The sequence below is a fragment of the Python bivittatus genome, unplaced genomic scaffold (assembly GCF_059951505.1).
Source record: "Python bivittatus isolate LINGU-HERP-01145 unplaced genomic scaffold, Pbiv_v1 ctg000480_np1212, whole genome shotgun sequence".
NCBI classification, from domain to species: domain Eukaryota; kingdom Metazoa; phylum Chordata; class Lepidosauria; order Squamata; family Pythonidae; genus Python; species Python bivittatus.
In genome coordinates, this window is record NW_028277075.1 from 1,852,190 (window position 1) to 1,877,798 (window position 25,609).

The window sequence follows — 25,609 nt, forward strand, 5'->3', positions numbered from 1 at the left end:
CATTCAGACTAAGCATAACGCCTGGTGACTATCCAAATCATTGGGGAGGCAACAGTCTTCCTTTCAGAAGCAAGTTCAGAAAATTCTCTCTCTCCACTCCCTCAACTATAATTCTGGAAATTAATGAAATTGCAAGGCAAAAAAATGCAAAAAGGCTCCTTCAGGTGGAGCTTAGCTCTTGGTCACTCCTGTGGAAGTGATTTGCCATTGTCATCTTCTGGGACTTTTTCTTTCTTTCTCCTAATCTAATCTACAGCTCTGGTGAAAAGTACTAAGCAGGAGGGTCTTCCTCCCATAAATCAATCCCAAAAAGCATGTGGGGATGGTTGTTGCCTTTAAAACATGGTTAGGCCCATTAGTAGAGAAAAGGACCTGTCAGTGCATGTAGGTTATTTTTGCAGCTATTGTCCCAGGCCCCCCTTATGTATTTATATAATAAATAGGTAAACATTCTAGGGTTAAAAACATTTTGGAAACAGTAACTATATTTAAAAGAAAAATATCGTTTAAACTACAATACATTTATAGTAAACTGCAACCATTTGGTATAAAATGAAAATTAGGAAGAGGGAGAAAGAAGCTAGGTGGGCTTTTCAACTGGTGCCTGCGCAACACGTCAGAGGCACTTTCTGAAAATCAAAAGGAGAGGATTCCAGAAAGGAGATGTACTGACTTGTAGTTAAGAGGGCAATCTATAAGTTGAGACTGATAATGAAGAAAGCCAGGGTGGGTGGAATACGTTACCTAGGATGCTGTGAGAAGGGTGTCTGTGTGTGTGTGTGGAGAAAGAGTTTCAGATTAACATTTGGCTTTTTGGCCTCTCTGTACCATTAAGAGGCCCTCAAATGATGGCCAAAGAGAATGCTCAGCAGCATCTAGGGGAATTACCTCCAGTGCATCTGGAGGACACCAGGCTGGGGGAGGTTGCAATGTGGTACTGACAAGAAAAGCAGCTGATCTGCTGCTGCTCCTCCTCCTCCTGCTCAGTCTCTGACAGCTCTACTTTGGGAGGAGGTTAGTCAGACAAGCCTCACTCAAACTTCAAAGCAGAAGCTCCATTCCACAGGCACGGGAACTTTCACCACTCCCAGAGAAGTCAGCGCTTTTCTCTAGGTGAGCATCAATTCATTTAAGAAGCAGCTATGAGAATTGGGCAGCAGCAGCAGCAGCTCTATGCTATGTAGGTGTGGGTCTCTCTAAATAATGACATCTTGATTTCTGAGCATCTTTTAAGAGGTTGGAAATGGTTGGGATTAAAAACAGCACCCGTGAATGTATTATTGACTCCTAAAAGAGCAAACAGAGCTTCTTTTGAAATAACTCAGCTGGGTTTTTGTTCCTTATTTGAACTGAAATGGTGGACAGCCAAAGTATTTAAATGGATGAATACTGTAATGCAATCTTATGCATACCTACTTGGATAGATCCCCTTTAAACTGAATGAAACTTGGCTATGAGTAGACATAGACAGGAGAACGTTCTAAAGCCCTTATTTAGAAGAGAATGAATAGGGGAGAGTATTTGCTGCTAAGCTACTTAGAGTGTTATATTCTGAGGCAAACAGACATTCCTAATGGTACAAGTCTAGTTCAACCTCAGAGGAAAGTGGGTCTTTAAGTGTTACTTTTTGTGTTTTGATTGTTTTGTTTATATTGCATATATTTGACACTTTATTTTGTTCATTTCTGGTTTTAAAAATAAGCCACTTTGAAAGCTGAGATTGAACAGAAAGGCAGGATGCGAATGAAGTGAGTAAGCAAGGCATCTGGCGTGTTAGAAATTCAGAATTCAAGAGGAGCTGAGCTGCTTTGGAAAAACGTGCATAGACCTTTACCAAACCTTAGGATAGGTGTCTGAGGTTAGGCAGCAACTGTGCCTCATTCCCCAGCATCTCAGACATAGCATCGACAGAGCGATAGAAGGAGACACAGTTGGGAGAGACTTAAGGAAGCCAAAAGATATTCTCTCCACCAATGAAAGGTCAAGCATGTTAGGAAGTCAATTGTGGCTAATGGTGAGTCTGTTCTGCAGCAGAACAGACAGAAGATGATGGGCTCCCTGGAGCTATTTAAGCAGAGATTGGATCAGAGTTGTAGTGCTTAAATCTGGCATTGAGCAGATGATTTGGATCAAGAGATCTTTAGGGCAGAAAAATTATTTTTGCTGATAGCAGCAAAGTATTAGTTCAGATACTAGGCTCCAGCCAATACTTCTGTCTACCTGAATGCTCCTGCCCCCCTTTTAATATTACATAGGCAAGACTACAGCTATCTTCCTCTCTTATTATTTTTATTTTTATTTTTTTTGTCGAACTGATAAAAGTAGCACAATCCGGTGGATGGACTCTGTGTGTGTGAATGTACATGCAAATTCAATATTTATGTCCATTTTAAATCTTGAGGGAGAGCCAGAGCTGGGCTTTGTCACCGTCACTGTTCACACATCTGATCTAAAATGTGTGTCAGTAATGGATGTCTGTTTTGCCTGGGCTGTAGATATCACTGTGCGGCTGCACAGTCCTTCCTAGGTCCATTTGCTAAGTCTTTTTCTATACAACTCCTCTCTTCACCACAACACCCACGTGGGAAATGAAGTGGCTGTTTATTTGCAGTTTGTTCCATTGGACTGGAACAAATGCTTGCCAACTCAATATTATATGCTATATATAGTTTTAAGCCATGCCTAGCCTTTCAACTTAAAACTTCCCATTGTTTTCATCTCCTAAGAAATGATGTGACACATTTCCTAGAAGACAAATGCTTGCGTGTAGGAAATAGCATGGAAATAATGCCAACTTTCTGCATGTGAATTTTTAATGTTTAACCCCTTATAACCCCTTATATACATGCATAACATGTATATGCATGCCACAAGACAGCAGATTCATAGGGATTGCATGGCAGTTAAAGGTATGCATACACTGTTTGCCACAGCTAATGTCATACACAATTAGCATGTTGAGGATAACAGAATCTGGTTTGGGTGCTAAAAAAATCCTGCAATAAATAAAAATCCTTTTAGAACAATACAGAAGACACCCATTGCTAGCACAGATGCAGGGGCCTTCCAAAAACTCTGAAGAGTTCATCTGACCCCTCCCCACTTTTTTTTCACACAGCATCCTATGGCAATGTAATCCCCGCCCTGCCAGCTAATGTTTGTGGTCCACTGAGGTCAGTGGCTGACAAACAGCAGTGTATGGGACATCCAAAATACAAAAATGTTTTAATTGATCAGAATTGCTGCCTTGAATAAAAGGTATCAACCCACCTGATCATTTCAAATGCTGAACACTACTTTGGATGGGATCCTCTGTGAGTGAAGCCAGGGGTAACTGTCTCACTATAAAGTCTCTGTGCAGGTACAAGATCTTGGCAACTTAAACTGAGATACTCAGAATGCAGATAGAGGGTCTGTTGTCATAAAACAGATGAATCTGTTCCTTTACCTATTGAAGTTCCTTTCCCCCAGCATCTTTAAAAAATCCTGTCTCTCCATTTAAAATATTTTTAATGAAACTGGGTCTCCTATAGGCTCCTCTTCTTTAACTTAAGCTACTACTCAACAGCAAATGGTGCTACTATGAATTGAAGACTTGACCAGCTGTTTTGGCAGCATTTTAATGTTCGTTGGTTTTGCTTTCCTGAAGAAAATGTTTTATTTCATAAGTCTCTGTCTCCCTGCAGATACTGGGATACATCTTTGGGCCTCTCACTGACTTTTGCACAATTTCTACTAAATGCAAATGGATTTTCTGTTTACTTTTGCGTGAGCTCTATTAAAGAGCTTTTAAAGGTTAGTCATTTTCTGATTAGTCACCAATTTTAATTCTCTAAGGAACTAATTTCCAGTGACACAAAACCAACAATCCATTGGTGGATATTTTCTTATCATCATAAGTATGGTTAAATATTTTCCTGGAAGTGTTGCATGAGAAAATATGAAACAACATTAAGAAATGGAGGAGCTGTCCAGCAATGCAAAGTTTAGCAGCTGTCCTTGTTCTTTCGGTCCTACTAAGGATGGCACAGTGCCGGTCTTCCAAAGCTTAGGGTAACAAGGTTGTTTCATTAAAGTGGGAGATAGCTTCAAGGGTATTGACCCTATTGAAGGAGAAGCCTTGTTCTTTTAAAAGCTAAATACTATGAGTGTGTAAAACAACTGGAAGAGGTGTAGTCTCTTTCTTCCCAGCAAAATTAAGTAACTGTACATCCATGCTCATGAGGAGATAGTCTGGGTACTTCATACACATTGTGAAGCAGTTCTTCTGAATGCTTAGCAAAGCCTTAGCAAATACTAAAGTATAAATACTTTCAAGATAATCCATTCCCAGCAATATTCAGGAAATATCTTTAGGGGTAAAATAGTGCAATGCAAAGTCAAGAATGTGTAGTATAAACCAAATACATCATAAAGGTCAAAAGTTTTGTGGAAAGACTTCTGGCTTCCAACTTACCTGTGGTGTTACAGAACAAAAACCCTCTTCTTGGTAAAGAGAAAGATTTCTACCATGCCACTGATTTGTTTGATGATCCATTTGTTTGTTTTCTTGACTGCCCATGGAATTCTCAGGAGTCTTCTCCAACACCAAAGTTCAAAAGCATCAATGTTCTTCCTATCATATCATTAATCTGCAGTGATCACAGCATTTTAACCCCACCCTTCTTGGAACATTACGGGGGCTCAGTCCAGAAGGGTTGCTTCTCTGTGATGGACTTCACATTATGGAATGTTCTCCCCTAGCTCATCCTGACCTTGTTAGCATTCTGGAAGCATGTTAGAATGGAGCTTTTCCCGGGAACTTGTAATTAGTTGAATAACTCAACTGATATTTTACATAATAATGTGTTGCTCTGTTTTAGTTTAACCTTGGTTGAATTATTTTAAATTTTATGTGTATTTTTTGTGGATGTTTTAATGTACATCACTGAGAGTCACATGATTAAATTCAGTAGTGATTCTTAGTCCCTTAACCTGATATATATACACACACACACACACACACACACACACAAAATTATTCATAACAAATTAACAATATTTTAGAAAGCTATAATCTCCTTGAAATTTTAAAACCCCTGGTTTATCCATCTGTATTATAACCTTTCATTCTTTTTTCATGTTCTCTCTTGTAATTGTTTATATATTTTCTTCAAGGTGTTCAATTAAAAAAAAAAAGCAGGGAACAAAGAGTCACATGATTGCATTGGCATAAAAATCCAATAAATAAATCAATATGCTTTCTCAGAGAACCTACAGAAAAGAGAACTCAACCGGTCTGGCATTTGCTTTTCTCGGACATGAACCACTGCATCACACTGAAAACCAGTGTGGTATGGTGGTTAAGATACTGGAATAGGACCTGGGAGGCCCAGATTCAAGTCTGCCCTTAGCCAGGAAAACTCACTGCATGACTTTGGACCAGTCACAATCTTTCAGCTCAACCTATTGCACAGGGTTGTTGTGAGGAAAAAGTAGAAAGAATCCAGTGTAGAATATATTGAGTTTCAAAAGGAAAGGCTGGATATAAACCTAGCACATAAAAGTATTGTTTACAAAGGCATCTGGAAAAAGATTGGTATAAATTATTATGGTACCTCTAATGAATCATAATTATGATTATGAGTAGGGTCTGTTTTTTCCAGGCATCTGGGTTTCCTGTGTGTGTTTTGAGGGGAAGGAAAAGAGGCACATTGTACCAGAAAAAGAGCAAGATGATGTATTTCTCTTTAAAAATCAACTATGTGCAACTTTTGTCTTCGTATGACATGGATCATATCTTCATGCCACTGTATCTCAAACTTGGAGGAGAATGTGCACTTTTCATGCTAAAATACTGTACTGCCCTAACAGGATTGCTTTGCAAAGAATGAGAGTAATAGAAGCAATTGATACTATTCATAATAGCTATAGGAAAATTCCAGAATTGGAGGCAGATATCTGACTGAATACTGGTTTTGCCTGTAGGTGATCTGGAAGAAACAGAAAGCAGCAGTTGAAAGTCCTTTGGTGTGGCCAAGAGAGTTCTTGCTATGCTCTTACACTTCTGAGTAACTTACAGGATTAGTCAATGTAACTGCACACTCAGTTCTTCTGAAACAGTATACAGTTTTGAGGCTGTAAAAGGTAGTGACCTTAAAGGTTTAGCAGGAAGGAAGTACACACATATATACATGCATATGTGCGTGCACACAGAGATTAGTGCAGAAGTTTCCATTACATAAATTTCTATCTCCAAAGATCTAAGCCATTCAAGGTTTTGCTGAATTTGAAATTTCACACTATATTAAAAAATGTTTATTGTGAATGAATATCAAAAAATATGTTTGTTCTGCAATGTATCCTTTGGAACAAAGGCACTACACAACTCATACATTAGAAATTCTTCATAGGTTATTTAAAGGTTTACAAAAGACACTGTCATTTGTAAATTGTACTGGCAAGTAGGAAAATCAGTCAGAGAAAAGACCTGGTGATGCCGTTGTTTTAGATAAGATCTCATTCAAGGCAAGTTGAATCTCAAGGTGATTAAGGAAATGGTTTGAGGGAGGGTCTGTCTGCTGGTTTTTGCTTCCAAACTCATATTACCACTTCTGTGTTGAGCCTAGCAAACATGGAAATACAATACATGGTGGCAGATACAGTACATTAGTTATGTCCCATGGAGTAGGCAACACACACTCCTCTGAGCTGCCTTTGAAAATAATTAAACAATTATTCCCATGCTTAAAGAATTTCACTGACCACCAGTCCATTTCCTTGCAGAATTTAAAATACAGATTATTTGAAAAAATAAAATATTTTTAAGAAGCTTAGAAATCCAACGTGTTTTGCTCTCCTTCCTACCTACTGTATATCTGTCTGATCGATCTATAGATTGTTCCAAAGCTATACCATTTTAAACTTTATTACACTGTTTTCAGACTTTTGTGCTAGTACCAGTTTCACTGCATTCATTTCTTCCTGCATCTTCTCTCCTTGATCAAAGGTTTCCTCTGCCAAAGTCCGAGTTGAACCAGGATGACTGATTGACTACCCATCCTTCCTGACATTTAATCCTAGTGTCTACTACCAGCAGGTAGCTTGCTGCCATCAAAAGTAAATACATCATTTTTCTGAACAGACTGCATGTATTGACAAGGCAGTCCAGGCTCAGTTCCTCATTGGTAAAATGGGAATAAAACCAAGTCCTTCCTGAAGGATTGTATGGACAAACACAATAACAATTCTTTCCTATAGTGAGAGCTAACATGCTCTACCTCTTGAGCAGCTGCAGTCCCAGCCCTATTTGTTGAGGCAGAATTAGCAGGTGGTGTGTGCTTACAGAGCTTTCTTTTTGTGTGTTTACTAACCAGCTATATCTGGATATAATCCATGGTTCATGTTGCAAATTGCCAGCAGTGTTATATCTGTAAGAATGGAACCAAACAGAGGAAATTATTGAGTTGAGCAACACAATAGCATTTCAATCCAGAGTAAACAAACCAAGGGGAATTTATATTGATGAATTCATCTTCACATGACAGGTTAAAAATGGCATAAATTGTTCCATCCTGTTTTGAACATAAAGGCACAGTCAACACATGTGCTTAAGCTGCCCATCACTAAGATTTAGGCACAGAATGAGTTCAAATTAAAGATGACATTTGTGTAAACTAGCCCATAGCTGATGATTTACTCAAAACTTTATGCACAGTACATGATGCCAGGTGGCTTTGCTGGAGTATAACTCGTCACACTTGCATTCTGTCTTACTTGTATCATATTTTATGCAAGTCAGTAATCAGTGATTTTTTTTCATGTTTTTCAAAAAGTGGAGAAAAGAACTACAGGATCAGCTATATTAGATTTAATACTTACTAACAGGGAGTAAGTAGTTAAAGAAGTGGAAGTGTAGGGACCTTGGGAGAGAGTGACCATGTAATCCTAGAATTTACCATATTGGAGGTAGGAGAACTGAAAATAGCCAGATTAGTGTTCTAGGTTTTGAGAGAGCTGACTTCAACAAGCAAAGGGAAAAAGTAGGAAGGATTCCATGGATGGAAATTGTGATCAGCAAAACAGTTCACGAGAGCTACAAAATTCTGAAAAATGAGATAGGTCCAAACACAATAAATACCAAAGAGAAAAAAAATGGGAGACACCTGATGAAACTGGTGTGGTTGCACCAAGAGCTCTCTGATAAACTGAGAAACAAAAAGGACATTTTTTAAAAAAAATGAAGAAAGGGGCTGAAAGAGTATCTGATATTCACTGTTTTCTTATTTTGAAGCTGCAAACAACTGCACAGCACATAAATAAGAATGTATTCAAATTTACAGAAAGATATCATGTTTAACTTTGCACCATGTAGAGGTTGTGTCATTTTCTGTTCACTTATGGATTAATTGAAACATACAATTTGGTCAGAGGTGCCTACGCTTTTTAAAAACAACTGTAAGAGAAGAGGAATAAGACACAGGAGTAATTTAGTTGTTAAGCAATGCTAGAAAAAAAATCTTCCTAATATCAAGTAATTTATGGGTACACTTGATAGTGCCAAAAATAGATAACTTTATTGCAGAAAACCACACAAAAGTATTGCCCTTGTGGGTAGAAAAATTGCAGTTTTGGTTGGGGAAGGACTAACAATATCGTTTTAATTTCTGGAGAAAACACTAATGGTTTCTAAGGGCAAACCACTGCACCCTAAGTTGCTTGTCTCCCATGCTGTGCTCACAGTGGTTTCATAAGCCAACTTCTGAAATTCCAGTCCGGATTGCAGTGGGTTCGCAACAGGGTCAGCCTGGTGCTCAGTTTGGACTATGGCCACCACAAGACTTGGCTGGCCTTCCCTTGCCTCTTGCCTTTCCCATCTGTGCAAGGAAGATCAACTTCTCTGGCTGCCTCCTGTGTGGGCCGGTCTCCCAGTGCGTGCCTTTTTCTCTTAGGGGTTGTTCCTTCCTCAGTAGTCTCTGGACCTTTCCTTTGCTTTTCCAGATGTTTGCACACATGGATGCCTATACACCACTGTCCCCTATTATAGCCTTTGACACTAAAGCAGACCCTTTCCTTTTTTTTTTTGTCCCCTTATTGTTGCTTTGATGCTACAATAATCAAAGCAATGAAAGGGGAACCCCCTGTTCCTTGCTCTGAAGGTCCATGGAAACAAGGACTGATAATTCAGCTTCATAAAAATGAAGTAGCAACATTCCTACCTTTTTACTTAAATATGTTTTAAAGAATAAAGGAAAGGGAAGTTTTGCAGGGGGTGAGAAAGCAAGGGGAGCATGCTTCAGCTGGGCAGAAACTGAAAAGGTGTCCACTGGCAGATGTGAGGGCCGAATGGAGCCTGCACTTCTCCCATTGAGGAAGGTTTGTTGACTTAATGGGCCATTGCTGGATCAACCATAAGATTACAAAAAAGAACAACTATCAACCAGCAGAGAACAAAGCAGCCTGGCAACAGAGGACAAAATGGCTGTCCAAGGCAACAACCAACCACTGGAGGGGAGGGAGGGCGTGCCAGCCACCACAGCCAATAGGATCTGGGGCTGCTACTAGAATGAAACAAAGTGCTGGTTTTTCATCTGCTCTGAAGGACTTAAGATGACTTGGGGCAGAAAGCAACAGCTTTTAAATGAAGCTGGAAAACACAGGTGTGGAGTACATTTGCAGTGGGCTGGGACTGGGAGGGGGGCAATGTCATCCATTCCTGCACCCACAAAGCAATGAGAGGCCTGTACTGTGATGGGCCAAGCAGAAAGCGCAGATCTGCCCCAATCTGCTCATCAATGCCTGAGACTTTACTGCCTGAGACCTTCAAAAAAGATGCCAAATATTATGTATGAATATTGAAAAATGGACACGAACTAATAATATGTCTGTATAATTTCTGCTACAAAATGTTTAGATGCTTGAAATATTTGCATAACTTATAGTCCTGACATTTTACATATCTTGCAGTGCTGATCTGAGTTGTTTCTCTCATATCTGTATTGTGCTTTCTCTGTTGTATAATTTGCTTGTGTAATTTCCAAGCTGCTTATATTAAAATAAGTTTGGTGTGAGGTAACTTGTTCCTATTCTCTCTGCTGAGGTGGTTCAGCTGTTGTTGGCTGGAGTTCAGTTCTCTTTTTAGTTGGTTTCCTGTTTAACATTGGTTATTTAATTGCATGTTGGGAGTACAGCAGTCAGGGTTTGAGCCTGTGCCTGGTAACGTTCTGGTTTTGTTTAAAATAACTTGTATATATATAATATAAGCCTTTCTTTATATTCAAATAAAACTCTTATTTGGGGAAATCAACAACAGGCTTGAGGGAAGAGTGAACAAAATAATATATTTAATAGCTAAGGGTATAAGTTTATTTCTCTGTCTCTCATTTTTACAACAACTTGTGAGGTTAAGTGGGTCATAGTGACAGGTCAGCTAGAACTCTAGCTATATAGCAACTAGGTCCTTGGTTTACATGATTTCCATTGTTAACTCCTAGTGATGAGTCAATTGATTAAAAAGCTGTTTACCTGAATAGATCCTTCCTTTCTTTGTCATTGCGCTTAGATTTGTTTCCAGCATCTGCCCTTTAGGATCATACAAAAATGCCTTAGACTGTGCCAGTCCACTGGTCCATATTCCCCAGGAGCATCAATAAAGACCTGAAGCACCTCTCTAGATTAAAAAAAAAAAGCTTTCGTAGATAAGTCAGAAATTAAACTTGGTGTCTTCTGCATGAAAAGGATGTATGGTATTGTTGTTCACAATCTTTTTATTTGGTTTGGTGATCCTCATAATTTTATTTATGTGGTATCATGCCACAGAGTCCCTGAAATATTATAATTAGCACGGTTTTAATTGTAAGCCAGTCAGTTACAATCAATAGGAGCATTTACATTAAACTTTGATAGATATGAATTGCATATTTTTGATTTAATAGGAAATTTGTTTTGGCTCTATTCAAGAATTAGCTATTCTGACTGATAAAAAGGAAAAAGAAAGGAATTATTAATGGAATAATTAATACTGAACTGTATCCTAAGTATGTAATGTTCCTAGATCCTTTAGGTGAAAAAGCTGTTTTACAAATTATAGCTATAACTTTCATATGAATTATGGTGCTCTTTGGTAACAGGAAGCCAAGCAGACAGGGAAATTCCAAGTGTAAATAAATTCAGTCCTCTTCTTGATGTAATGAGTAATAGTATGCCCTATTTAAGGGGGGAATTGTGCACTGATGAGTAATTAGCCTATTGTTTATGTCTCATTTAAATATTTCAGTCCTGTTTAAAATGGTAATTTTCAGAATATATCCATGGTTGCTTACTAATATATTATTGCTGTGCAATGCAGTATTCATATGCCAACTATACAGTTGTTCATGTGTCTGAAAAGGTTTTTTTTTTTTATAAACTGTAGAAAGTTTAAGGGAAACAGCATTTGGGAAATTGAAAATGAAACACTGAAGGCAAAAAAGTTGTCTCTTCTTCACACTCTTCAGTCCTTTCTCTTTTCTAGGACACAACCATTGCAGGTGAATCAAGACATGTGATTTCAGTCAAAATATTTGTCCTAACTATCAAATTGAAATCTGGTTAGAGGCTAAACCAGGCAAAGGTGTATTGTGAATATTGAAGCCCCCCTGCCAGTGTAAATGCCAGACAGGGTCTGAGTCTGGATGTACGTCTTCGCCCAGGTATCGGCTTTCGCACATATGCTCAGGAGATTCCCTCAACCCCTCCCCTCCTAGGAAGGGAAAGAGTTTTGTTCTTTTAAAGGACAACAAAGGTAGAACTCTGGGGAAACAGAGCAAAATGTAGCTGTATTTGAGCTGGGAAAACAAGTGGGGTGTTCTGTCTCCCCAACAGCTCTGGTAATTAGTTGGAATTACTGCCAAGAGGTCAGGGCAGGTCCAAGGAAAAGAAGCAGAGGACTTTGCTTTCAAATTCAGGTTTGCTCTAAGGCATAGGTAGTTGTTTATTTAGAAACTGCATTAAGTTTTAACTTCGTCTTAAGTCTTACTGTCTCTTGTTCCTGATACTCTGTACAAGTAGGACATTCTGTGAAATTTCAGACTGATTTCCAGAAGATTTTCTTTTTTTTAACTTCTTGTAAACTAAAATCTAATTTGGAAGCAGAGATTGTACTCTAGCTCACTAATTATTGGAACTGCCACTATCTTGTATTTGACAAAAACATTGTATGCATTTCTGTAATCTTACAATATCTCAGTGTTTCTTTTTTTAAAAAAAAAGTTTGATTGTTTTCATCTCTTATGAGATTAATTGATATCCAAAAGGAGAAGGAAGGTCTCAAACTTTAGCCAGACACGTGTATGCTACAGCCTAGGGTCAACTACAGAAATTGCTATTATTTCCCTAATGTTTACCTTTCCATGTGAGTAAAACAACACAGGTCACAAGGACCCTATCTCTCCCACACAGCAGGGTTAGGGGAGGATTCCACAAGAGTTATTTCTTGGAAGATAGGTGGCAATAGCAGGAACTATTAAGTTGCTACCCAAAGACAAGGAAGCAAGGCCAGGTTATGTAGACTCAGAGGTCTTCTGGGGAGAGATGTGAGACCTCCAGTCTTTCACACTACTGGCTCAACCATGCTAAGCATATACTATATATTTCAAAACAAGTTGTTCTGGAGGTCTTGGAACAGTTTTCTACAACCTAGTGCCCTTCACATACCATTGGTCATGCTAGCTAGAAATTATTGTAGCTGAACTCCACATCAGAATACCACACTGGGGAAGAGTCCCCCAGGGAGGCAGTTTTGTTCAGTTTCTTCATTAGCAAAACATAGTGTACAGTTATCAAAACAGCACTTTAAAAAGTATGTAAAGCATATTGTAAGCCCAAATAACACATATTTTTTTAACGTTAGAAATAATGTCATCATATAACAACCTTCCCCAACTTGATGTTTGCCTGATGTGTTGGATTGCAACTACCATCATCCTCCATCTAAGCCAAGTTGAAGAATTCTGTTCTGCAGAATTGTTATGAGGCTTATAAAACATTTGTGCTCACTCATGATGAAGATGACGCTATCTGCTCAATTGTGTCTGATTCTCAGCGATTCTACGGACTAGCTCTCTTCACATTTTCCGACCTTGTATGGCTTCTTTTAGTTGTTTTATGCTCTGGCTGGTGTCGGCTTTGATGGTGCTTAGCCACCATGATTTTTGGCGGCCCCATTTCCTTTTACTGCTGACCATTCCAAGCTTTTCCAATGAGTTTGATTGCATGACGTGGCTGAAATAAGGCGGAATTTTGTGATTTTGCCCTCCAGCAATATGTCTGGTTTTATATGCTTCAGTATTTGCTTGTTTGTCACCTTTGCTAACCAAGGAATGTGCAGGAGTCTTCTCCAGCACCATACCTTGAACAAGTCAATTTTCTTCTTGTCTAGTTTTTTCATGGTCCAACTTTTGCAACCATAAGTAGCTATGGGAAATATGATAATGCAGACTAATCTGCATTTAGTTGCCAGGCTGACGTCCTTGCTTTTCCATACTCACTTCATGCTCATCATTGCTGTGCGACCCAATGTGATTCAATACTTTATTTCTGGACTGCATTCACTGCTTTGATCAATCTGCAATCCTAGGAAAGTGAATTCTTGCATGCATTCAATCTTTTCACCATCAATAGTTATTTTGACATTACCATTCCTTGCAGTCGTCATGAGCTTGGTCTTTTTGACGTTCAGAAAGAGGTAAAATTTCTTGCTTTCTTCTGTAATCCTTTTGATCAGATGTTTCAGGCTTTCTTTGGTTTCTGAGAGGACAGTTGTGTCATCAGCAAATCAAAGACTGCTGATGTTCCTTCCTCAAATCTTTACTCCAGTTTTTGATTCTTCAAGTTCCAGTTTCCTCATGATTACTTCAGCATATAGGTTGAATAAAGAATGCAACCTTGCCATACTCCTTTCTCTATCTTGAACAATCAGTATGTCCATATGGTGTTTGCACAGTGGTTTCCTGATTTGTGTACAGTAACTGCATCAACTTGACCAGATGTGTTGGCACCCTTAGGTCTTCTAGGGCTCTCCCTAGCTTATCATGATCAACACAATCAAATGCTTTCTTGTAGTCAATAAAGAAGATGTAGATATTTTGATATTCTTGAGATTTTTCCATCATCCAGCATAGATTTGCAATATGGTCATGAGTGCCACAACCCCTTCTGAAGGCAGCTTGAACATCTGGTAATTCCCTTTTGATGGTCAGTGCTAGAAGTTGTTGTATGATCTTAAAGAGAACCTTGCTAATGTGAAGGATGAGGGCAATTGTGCGGTAATTGAAGCAATCCTTGGAGTCGCCCTTTTTTGGCAATGGGATAAACACTAATCATTTCTGATCCTATCACCATGTATTCATTTCCCAAATTTTCTGGCACAAGGCTGTGATGATTGTGGGTGGTACAGGCCTCAGCAATTCTGTGAGGATGGTATCAACACCTGGGGCCTTGTTGTTTGACAGCTGGCTCATTGCCCACATGGCTTCTTCCTGAAGGATGGCTGGTTCTATTTCTGCTACCCTTTCCTAATCATTCTGAGGAGGCTGGGCCTCTTTGTTGCTGGCATACAGCTCTTCTGTATATTCTCACCATCTGTTCTTAACACCTTGTTGGTCAGACAGTTCTTTCTCTTGCTTGTCTTTGTTTAAAAAGTCAATCCTTTTGACTTGTGCAAAAGCATTCCTGATGTGGCCCTTCGTGCAGTCCTCTTCTAGCTGCTTGCAAAACTGGTCCCAATAAACTTTGTTGTCTTTCCTTGCTGCTCTTTGAAAATCTGCAAATCTTCAATCTCTTTGCTTCCTCCCATTTGCCTGCTGCTTTGGCTGCTTTTCTTTGCTCGGCTATTCTGATGGTTTCATCTGAGAGCCACTTGCACTTCTTCTCTGGCTTCTTGTATGGTATGTGTTCAATTGCTGTTTCAATGATGGCCGGCTGAGTTTTTTGCCACAGTTCATCAGGTATCTTCTCAGTTTAAGCCTATTTTTCACCTCAGTTACATACATGGAAGGGATTTGGGTGATGTGAAACTTCTTTGGTGGTGCTGTCTTTTTGATGTTGCATAATTTAGCTCTGATCTTAGCCACCAACAATTCATGATCTGAACCACAATTGGCACCCAGATATGCTTTGACAGTGAGGACTGAATTGGACCATTGATGGCTACATAGGACATAGTCGATCTGACTTTGGTGCAGTTTATTTGGTGAAGTCTAAATGGATAAGTGACGCTTGTGCTGTTTGAACCAGGTATTCATGATTCAAAAATGGTTTTCATGGCAAAATTGAACCAAATTATCATCTGCATCATTCCTCTCCCCAAGTCCAAAGTTGCCAGTGATGCCTGTCTCTCCTTGGCTGCCAACTTTTACATTAAAATCACCCAGTATGTAGACAATGTCTTTTTGGGGCACTTGCTTCAGAGTTTTTTCAATGCTGGCATAGAAACCCTCTATTTCAAGCTCTGTTGCATTAGTTGTTGGGGCGTAGACTTGGACAACCATGATTCTGAAGGGTTTGGCACAGATTCAGATGGTCCTAAGGCAATCATTAACCGTCAAGAAGCTTTCCACTGCTTGGACAAGTTTCTTGCTTGTAATAAATTCCACTCCATTTGTTTTCCTTGTGTCATGTCCTGAGTAATAGATAGTGAATTCCTCAGACTGGAAATAGCTGCTGTCTATCCAGTGTAGTTCACTGACACCAAGGAGGTCGATTTTCAACCTGGTCATCTCCCATTTGATATCCAATTTACCCTGGCTCATTCCTTGCACATTCCACATTGCTATCTGATGTGTCTTTAACTAGTGCAGATGCTTTCACCAATGGCTGCCTCAGCAGCTGGGATTCCTGCTGGATTTGCCCCAGGCACATCATTAATGTCTTGACTACTCACTGCTCTCTCATAAGAGCACTCAATTGCAATGGGAATTACTCCAAAGTAAGTCTGCTTAGGACATAGAAGTGAAATAACTACAGTATTGAGGTATGGTGTTTATGAAGCTCTGGAGTAATACTGTGATTTTAAAGCCCTGCCCTGCCCTGCCCTGCCCAGCCCAGCCCAGCCCAGCCCAGCCCAGGAGCATGCCACAAAGGGGCATTTTGGTGCACTGTTGCTCAGCGGCTGCTTTCAGCTTTTTTTTTTTTTTGCAGTACAAAGCAAAAGCCCAGCCCAGCCCCACCCAGGAGCTTGTTCTAAAGGGGAGTGTTGGTGCGCCGCACTCCAGGAGCTTTTTGCAAAGGGGCTTTTTGGTCAGCTGGGGCAGGGGAGTGCAGGGCAGCAGGGGTCTTGGAGTGCAGGGTGGTGAGGGAGACTGTGGCTGGGACTGGTCGGGAGCAGTTGCAGCTTCCTGGGGCTGCAGGAGCTGTGTGGTCCTGGGGCAGTTTGCTGCCCTGCAATACAGGGTACAGGGCAGCTAGAAGGGCAGAGATGGGAGAGGGGAATAGGTGGGTAGAGCTGGAGGCAGTCCACCCACCTATTCACCTTACTGAAGCTTAGGGCTGGGAGGGACCAAGCCTGGAATGGCTTGGATTAGGGTGGGTACTTGTTTAACAACCTGTGATTCTTGGTTAACGACAGCAACTGGACTGCTGGGATTGCGATCACTAAGTTATGTGGCCACATGATGCCTTGCTTTATGACTGCATCGCTTAGCAACAGAAATTCCAGTCCCAATTGTGGTCGTAAATTGAGGACTACCTGTAAACATAAGGTGGCAACCCATCAGTATAGCAAAAACCAGACAATGACGTGTCAGTTATATAGAAAACAACAAAACCTAACAACAGAACCCACCCAATCACATACAAGGCTAGTAGGACAGGTATATTCCACAACTCTAGCAGACCGCACTTCTCCAAGATCATAGTACTGAAAATATTACCAAGGCAGGCAATGAAACATCTGAAAAAAGAAAACCAAGATCAGAGAACTCTTACAACCTGACGCTCCAACCCTGAGCTAACTATATTCTCCACAATGGTATCTGTACTTCTGTGGTATCTTTAAAACGGTAATGATATCCTTGAGTTGAGCTCAGCTCCTAAAGACTTCATTCATGCACTTTTCTTGGCCCCATTATAGAAGTCGTTTGCCATTATCTTCTTTCAAGTTTTTCCCCCCCCAACTTCCTAGTCTAACCAACAGCTCTGAAATTCCCAGAGCTTCATCCAAGTACCAACCAGAGCTAACACTATTTAACTTCTAAGGTGAGCCAACGTTGTCACCTCATTTATACTGAACAGCATAAATAGTCTAGCTCTGTAACCTTATCTATTCCGTGTTTATTATGAAGCCCTAACTTTAAACTGACTTTTCCATTCTTAAAATAAAAATCATTTGATAGCACATCTATCTAGAAGTAAACTCTATTGCATGGACTTATACTGTATATAGCAATACAGGCTAGGTTTGTATAATACGGTGAACCACAAACTAGTCATCTACAGTTCAGTTGGATGTGGCATGCAAACACAACCAATATAATTTATTGCTGTTTATCAATGACTGAATTGAACTGATGTAGAATTAATCCTGCTGCTGATTGTGATTTTGTTTTTTAAATTGATTATGGACAGTTTTTATAAGTTTCTATTAATTTTTGTTTTTATTGGATTTTTACCTGTTGTGTGCTGCCCAGAATCACTTAAATGAGATGGGCAGCCATACAAATCAAATAAATAAGTAATAAATAATAATGTAGTATTTCTTCTGTTGCCCAAAGGCTGCTTGTATGGAAATTTCTCTTCATTTTATCCCCACAACAATAATCCTATAACTGAACTTGGTTGAGACAGAACAATTGATCTAGGCACACCCACTGAGTCTCTTGGCTAGGACTACCAGATCTGGACTGCAAAAATTCAGACAGTACTAATGAGAAGACAGCAAAGAGAACCTTTTGCTGCCATCTGGTGATCATCCAGATCTTGGCAGCCCAGATCTGGTAGGCTTACTATGGCTAAGGATAAATGCGAACCCTCAAGTCTTTCTGGTACTAGTCCACCACTCTGTCCCTCACTGTAGCACAAACTGAGAAAACAGGTTTAATTAAGTAAAATATATTATGCATGTTGTATGTTCATCTGTGGCCTCTGTACATTCATTTATGACATAGCAAGTTGAAAGCAATCAACTTTCATTTATTCAAAAATTGATAGTTAAATGAACCATAGCTTACTGTGATGTGGGAACACAGTTACTAAGTTCAAGGGGTTTTGTGTGTTGGAGTGCAGCCTTTGTGTTCCTGAACTATGAAAAAAAAAACTGATTTATTGTTCATGGATTTAATAAGGATTGCTTTGTGACTTTTTTTTCTTCTTGCAGGTGATTACAAGTACTGATAATCATGTAAAGCAAATGTAGAGATAATGAAATGACAGAATAAAAATATGACTGCTGAGCTAGCAGACTGCAGAACATGGAGATCCTTCTAGAAGAGGTGATGGACAATAATACTCTCAACTGCACAATTGATCATAGTATACATCAGATGTTGTCACCTGTGATATATATACTTGTCTTTGTAGTAGGACTCCCAGCCAATTGTCTCTCATTGTACTATGCCTACTTGCAAGTTAAGGTCAAGAATGAACTAGGAATATACCTTTGCAATTTAACCATAGCAGATCTCCTTTACATTTTCTCTCTACCCTTTTGGCTCCAGTATGTTTTGCAGCATGACAACTGGACTTATAACGAACTCTTATGTAAAATTTGTGGCATCCTCCTTTATGAAAATATCTATATCAGCGTGGGCTTCCTCTGCTGCATCTCCATTGACCGTTACCTTGCAGTGGTGCATCCTTTTCGTTTCCACCAGTGTCGTACAATGAAGGCTGCTATGGTGGTGAGCGCTGTCATCTGGACTAAGGAAATTCTGACTTGTTGGCTGGTTTTTACACATGGAGAAGTGAGTAAAGACTCAGAGAGCCACGTAGTGTGCTTTGAGCACTATCCCATAAAAAGCTGGGAACACAACATAAACTTTTACCGTTTCACAGCTGGTTTCCTATTTCCATTTTGCCTCCTTATTTTTTCTTACTATGGAATTCTACGTATTGTCCGGAAGAGTCATGGCACTCAGAAAAAGAGGAAAATTCAAATTAAACGCCTAGTTTCAAGCACAATCTTAATTTTCTTAATTTGCTTTGGACCATATCATGTTCTTTTGTTAATACGCAGCCTATTTGAGAAGAGCTGTGAATTTGCTGCCAGAATCTTTAACATCTATCATATTTCTCTTTTGTTGACCACTTTTAATTGTGCTGCAGATCCCGTACTATATTGCTTTTCAAGTGAGAATACCTACCAGGATTTTGTCAAGATAGGAGGCTCTTGTTTAAAATGCTTAAGATGTATACCAATAGAAACCAAGGAATCCTATCCATTAAATGCTCCAGAAACCATGAAAAAAGATAGTGAACAGGCTGATCTGAACACAGGATTTGTTAAATGAACTCTACGTTCATAAAATAGAAGAAATATGAACTGAGTCTCCCCTCCCACTAATAGTGATGTAAACTCTCCATGCATCGATTTGCTCACTTCCCTTTTTTACATCTTAATGTATGTATGAGAATCATTATATCCTGTAAAATGGTTCATAATTTAAAAATACAGTTAACTATGCTATACTGCTACGTATACTGACATTCTTTCCACATGGGGAATTCCTTACTTCCTTTAAAATAATACACTTCATTCAGTTCAGAACTTCACTCCAATGTGTTAGTTATGTAAAATGGACTAACTTTGAAGTTTATTTTATAAGCTATTCAGACTCATACTCTGTGGATAAAAAATAATATTCTAGATTTAAATAGTCTACTCTTGGCAAGTAGATATCAAAGTATTATATTTTTATGATTGTGTTAAAGGTAACAAATAGTGTATGTCAGAATGTGTGAAATTTTTCAGATCCCTTCTACTGTATGAAATAAACAAACAAGCAGTTACCTGGTTCACACACTGTACTAAGCCACTGGCAGTATTTGCAAAAACTAGCCAGCATCTTGTGAAAAACCAGCTTATGTGGTTAGTTTATGATTAGGAGTGTCATGCAAACCCACACAACTAGGTTTAATAAGCCATGATTAGGTCAATTATTAGTAGCCTAGTGATCAAATATTATATACTTTATTTGGTTTCAGCTCAGCATATTGTATGAACGCAGATAGTGTGGTTTATTCCTGGCCAATACTTGAACTCAGTCAACTGAAACTTATTTAAAACTACCTTAAACAAACAATAGCATACCATGATATGTGAAAAAAAGAAAAATGCCCCTAACTTGTCTTTATAAACCAAGAAAAAATAGTATTTTATTTGGAATTAGTACTATTTCTTCATTATACTATTAATGCAGAAGAATATACAACAAAACTTCATTTTGTAACATTTGTGCATATCTTTTGCATTACGTGTAAGCAATTAGTTTAAGAACTGCCAAACAAGCTGGAGCAGCATTTGTAATCTTGTGTCTGTAAATGTTTGAGTTAAAATGTTACAGTTGTTAATTCAAACTTTTCAGTCATGTTTAGATCAGAATTATTGTGTTTTTTTCAAACAAAAGCAATGAATATTAGGAATATTAGTGAGAATAGTAACAAAAATAATAGGAGGCATAATGGAAGTAGTCAGACTGGTTAAATCATGTGGTCCAATACAAATATGAAAGTTCACAGAATAAAAATTGAACCTGAAATAAAATACATTGCCAAAATATATTCTGCTCTGAGAGAGATTTACTGTAGTTTGTTTAGGTCAACACTCTGTTTATTTAGTAGTTTTATGCAACAAAATTCTATACTAAGCCAAACAGCTAAAACTTGAATTTATCCATCAGTTACTATTTTGTTTAACTTGACTTCTTTATAGTTTTTTCCCCCAATTTATTCTGCCTGTAATGTGCATCTTAGGTCAGGGGTCAAAATTCTCTGAATGCAACAGAATTGAGGCAGGATGAATACCTGTATGTTTAGCATTTGTTATTGAGACAGAAGTGGTGATGGTGCTCTAAGACAGACATGGTTGAAGATGATTAAAGCTATTGATCTGACTGCTAGGTAATAATGATTAAAGCAAGAAGTCATAACACGATTGTATATCATATAGTTGTGGGAGGTCTAATAAGAATTCTAAGCATTCTTATAGAAACTTCTGAAGTCGGAAATTGCATTTGTTGGTAATTTAATTTGCATTTAATATTCATCAATCTAATTGACTTCATTGGAATTTGCTCAGCTATAAGTTTACAGGATCACAGCTTTTTTTTTTTTTTAATCTGCGCTCAGTCGTTACTGACTCTGCAGTGACTGCTTGGACGAGTCCTTTGCAGTTTTCAAGGCAAGGTGTTTCGGAAGTGGTTTGCCACTGTCTCCTTCCTAGAGCAGAGCCCAGCTGGCGAGCGCAGAAGGCGGGCTTTCCGTTGCTTCGCGCCCTTTTTGGGCGCACGCGCTTTTTTGCGCTTACTGGCAACTGCTCCCGACTCCTTTTTGCAAGGCACCGCCAGCATTTTTCCTCCCACCGGAGTGAGAGTACTCATTTATCTACTCATGTGAGTTTTCGAACTGTTGGGTTTACAGGAACTGGGGAGGAAACAGGAGCTTACCCTGCTAACGCGAAGGCTGGACTCAAACCGCTGAAGCGTCGACCATTTCTGGCCAGCAACTTTCAGCGTCATTAAGCCGCTGCGCCACCGCATCCCCTTCACAGCTGATTATCCACTACTAAATTTGCATTCACAAATCAAAATAACTTCAATAGTCCTAACAAAAATGGTCAATGTATAGTTCCCAGCCCAGAATTTAAGTGGACTTCTGTCATCACATAACAAGAGTGTATATAAAATCTATCTTTGTGGCCTGTTTTGGGGGCAATGAGATAAACTGTTAATATATGCAGAAGTCAAGATCTCCTTCATCAGCTATAGTATTATTTCTCTTCCTGCATTTGACCTCCCAGAACTAGATCCCAAGATTTTTTGCTCTCTGCCAACTTCTAAAATCAAACTTGAGTATAGTGTTGGTGCCTATCTAGTTTGTAATATCTTGTTTGATGCTGCATTTCTGAGCTAAGAAACCCTGATTCTACAATTAGGATGTTTAACTGCATAGGAGCCCTGTTGTCAGGCCTAGCCCAAGGAACTCCAAGAGACCATGTAAATGCAGTCCAGCAATGTTTATTAGCTATAACCTCTAGCAAGAATATCCCCAGACTGAAACCCCAGCTCCCAAGTAATGCCAGCCACAACATTGTGAATTCCTCAGGGAGATGCCAGTCTCATCCTCTTATCTCTCCCTCGCACCTCAGGAGATGAAAGAAAACGTTTTTCTCCCTGAGACTGGCCTTCATAATTCCATTCCATCACACTTGTTACTTCTCTCAACTTACTTCTCTTTGTGTTGCTCTAGCCCATCCACCTCACACAAACACAACATCCCACTTTAGCACAAAAAGGGATAGTTTTAGAAAGGGATGAGATGGAGAACAGAGGACCACTGCAGGGGAGAGAAAAGTATTTCCAAATGCCCAAGAACTCAACTACTTCAACAGATTTTCTTAATGTTAAGTCAATTTTGCCTTCCAGCCTTTTGGACCCATATAAAGTACCTTAAGTACCTAAAAATTAAACAAGGAAGAAGGAAGGAGAGCAGAGATTCGCAAGCTCTGATTTTTATGGGGGGTGAAAAAGGGTGGGTAGGAACAAAGTTGAATGGATGCAAATTTGAAATAGGGCAAATTAGAAATGCCAGAATAAATACAGCAGACCTGTTTTTCTTTGTTAGAATACACTGAGTTGGGTATATTTGCCATGATAAGCTGATGTTGACAAGGAGAAGTGTTACAGTATCAAAGGAGAGGAGAGTATTAGCATACTCACCAAGGAGGACAGCACAATTTAGCACCGGGCAACTATAGAGACAGAAAAGATTAAACAATCGAAAGAACCACATTTATGATAGCAGTATTTTTTGCTGACAGGTTCTTACTGTATAGAGCTTTATGTTACTACCATGGAAATGGCCTTTAAGAAGGATTCCAACAATTGAAACAGGTTCAGAAAAGGGCAGAAGTTTGATTAAGGAACTAGAAATTATGTTCTATGATGAGTGATAGAAAGAACTGAGTGTCAGGTTCGGCCGGCATGGCGCTTCGGGGAAGCTTGCAGCCGCACCGCACGAACTCCACCGGCGGTGGCTAGCTGAGGGAAAGAGGAACCGAAAGTGCCGCTAATTAATGGGCCACCTGCGCCCAGCCAAACAGGAAAACCGCAGCGGAAGTTTTAACTCCACACTGATAATGGCGCGAGCCAACAATGAGCGGGGCCGCAGGCAGCGAAACAAGATCACCATGTAACTCAGAACCCTCGGGCTTGCACGTAATGGGGGGAACCAACCCACGCCGGGAGGGACTGCCAATCAAGGACAATGGACCCTGGCCGAACCTGCCATCATGGACAATTAAGGGGGATTATTGGGGGGCCGATAATCTGCAGCGGTAACGCGATTGCGGGGCGAAAAAAGCGTGGGAAGGGGGGAATATAACAAGTGATGCAAATGTACCAAGCCAGTCCTGGCTTTGCTTGTAACTGCTACGTTACGCATGAGTAAACCTCTTTTGTGAACCACATGTGTCACGGGAGTTTCTCTGTCGAACGGGGCAAACCTTACATAAAGCCAGGATTCACCGTTAATGCTACCCGATGCCACTGAGGAGCGTTTCCCTTTTCTAACACAGGCATGACCAGCAACGAGGAATCCATGGGTCAGCTGGAGCACGAGGAACCCGGACTCGAGGAGGGATGGATGGGTGGTCGATGTGCGTGAACCAGGGGCCAGACAGCTTGGGGGTCACGATGACCCGAGGCTCAGGGCCCCGGAATAGCGAGTGGGACAAAAAGCTCACCTGGCTGGAGGAGAGGATCGAGCGGCGCCTAGACTCCGTGGAGGTGATGCTCCAGACCTTGCTGTGGGGAGCGGGGCCGTCGGCGGCGAGCGATGGCGCGAGCAACAGGGGTGGCAGCCCGGTACCCCAGCTGGTACCACCCCCGGCGCCCTGGTCGGTGGACCGACGGGCGGCTGACGCCCTGAGGCTTCAAGGCATCACCGGGAAGTTCTCGGGGGATCCTGGACAGCTGCCGCACTTCATGACGCACGTCAGGGGTTTCATGCAGAGGGGTGGTCACCGATTCGCTAGGGATGAAGATAGAGTATCCTATGTGGCCGAGCTGTTAGACGGCCAAGCGGCTAGCTGGGTGATCGGACTGTACGACGCCAATGCGGCGGAACTGAGGAGTTTCCTGGACTTCATGCAGGTGCTCCGGGACAGGTTCAAGGACACATTGAGTGCCAAGTGGGCCGAGGATGACATCCTGCAGTTTAGGCAGCGGGACAAGTCGGTGTCCAAGTATGCCTTGGAGTTTCGGAGGTTAGTAGAGAAGCTCACAGACTGGCCGGAGTCCCTGAGGGTGAAGTATTTTAAGAGGGGGCTCAATCCGGAGATCCTGGAGCGGGCGCTGGGACGGGATGACCCGTCCAGAGTGAAAGATTGGATCTGGCTGGCCGAAACGGCGGAGTTGGCGTGGCGGCAGATTCAACAGAGCGCAAGGTGGCGGGACCAGACGAGGGACCGGCCGAGGGAGAGACCCTCAGAGGTGAGGCGGAGCAGTCGGCGGCAGCCCACCGGGGGGCTAGAGGGAACCAAAACCCTGAACCTGTGCTTCCGGTGCGGGGGCAGAGGCCACCGGGCAGCGCAGTGCCTGACGGAGCGGGAAGGAGCCCCACCACGGCTCGAGGTCAAGCCCCCGCGTCCTACTGGAAAAAGGGCAGGCGACCGACCGCGGAAGAGTGCAGTGGCGGCGGTGACCGAAAGAGGCCGAATGGGGTGGTCAACCCCGGAGACGGCGTCCTCCGGGGAGGATTCAGAGCCGGCGGGAAACGAGGCGCGCTCACACTGAATGGCGTCCCAGTGCAAGCAGGGGAACCAAGGCGTGCGGACCCAATCGGGGATGAGGACTGCCCTCCTTTCTGGGTGAGGATACGCATCCGGGGGGTGAGATCCGGAGGGGAGGCACAGCTGCGGGCGCTGCTGGATTCAGGTTATACCCACTGCTTGATGCACCCAGCTGTGGTCTCGGGACTCGGCCTACAGCTGCGGCGCCTCCGGGAACCCATCGCATTCAGCCAACTAGACGGCTCGCTGGCGGGGGGGGTCGGCTCAGTATTACACCGAGCCGGTCCAGATGACGATCAGGAGTCACCAGGAAGAACTAAGGTGGTCCTGGTTGCTAACTACACGGTGGTACTTGGCTTGGCGTGGCTGCGGCGACGGAACCCACGGGTCGACTGGGCGGCGGAGGCGGTGCGATTCGGGGCCGAGGAGCCGGCGGAGCGCGAGAGCAGACGGGACCGGCCAGCGGCGACGGGCGCGGCCGCAGACGGGCAAGTGGAGGATCCGAGGCATGGGGAGACGAGACAGGAGCAGATGGAGCTCGGGACCCGGGCGGCGACCGCAGCAACGGCAGCGCTGGAGACCCGGAGGCTCACGGCGATCCCGAGGCATAGGCAGGCAGCACCGACCAGCGGGACGACTGCGGGACAAGGG

The 25,609-nt window shown here is 41.4% G+C and overlaps 2 protein-coding genes across 4 annotated transcripts in view; one reads left to right on the forward strand and one right to left on the reverse strand.

Moving 5' to 3' along the window:
• The first annotated feature begins 721 nt into the window (after positions 1–721).
• On the forward strand, positions 722–20,294 carry GPR68 (G protein-coupled receptor 68). The gene is made up of 2 exons (XM_007432963.4): positions 722–1,113; positions 18,329–20,294. The coding sequence occupies exon 2, from the start codon at positions 18,423–18,425 to the stop codon at positions 19,458–19,460; it is 1,038 nt and encodes a 345-aa protein (XP_007433025.1). The 5' UTR covers positions 722–1,113; positions 18,329–18,422; the 3' UTR covers positions 19,461–20,294.
• DGLUCY (D-glutamate cyclase) overlaps positions 6,284–25,609 on the reverse strand; it is a 54,201-nt gene continuing 34,875 nt past the window's right edge. Inside the window, exons 13-15 of one of the 3 annotated variants that reach the window (XR_015796935.1) lie at positions 10,504–10,648; positions 7,353–7,409; positions 6,297–6,604 (exon numbers count right to left, since the gene is read on the reverse strand). Coding sequence is in view for 1 of the 3 variants with exons in the window: in XM_088145234.1 (XP_088001360.1) it covers positions 10,625–10,648 (24 nt within the window). In the remaining 2 variants the exon portion in view is untranslated. Of the gene's footprint in view, positions 7,410–7,446; positions 10,649–25,609 lie in introns of those variants that run through there. The other 2 variants (XR_015796934.1, XM_088145234.1) reach the window with 2 other exon arrangements.

Bases quoted from the DNA above. Each gene is read 5' to 3' on its own strand.
- GPR68 (XM_007432963.4), top strand. From the start codon at position 18,423: ATGGAGATCCTTCTAGAAGAGGTGATGGACAATAATACTCTCAACTGC.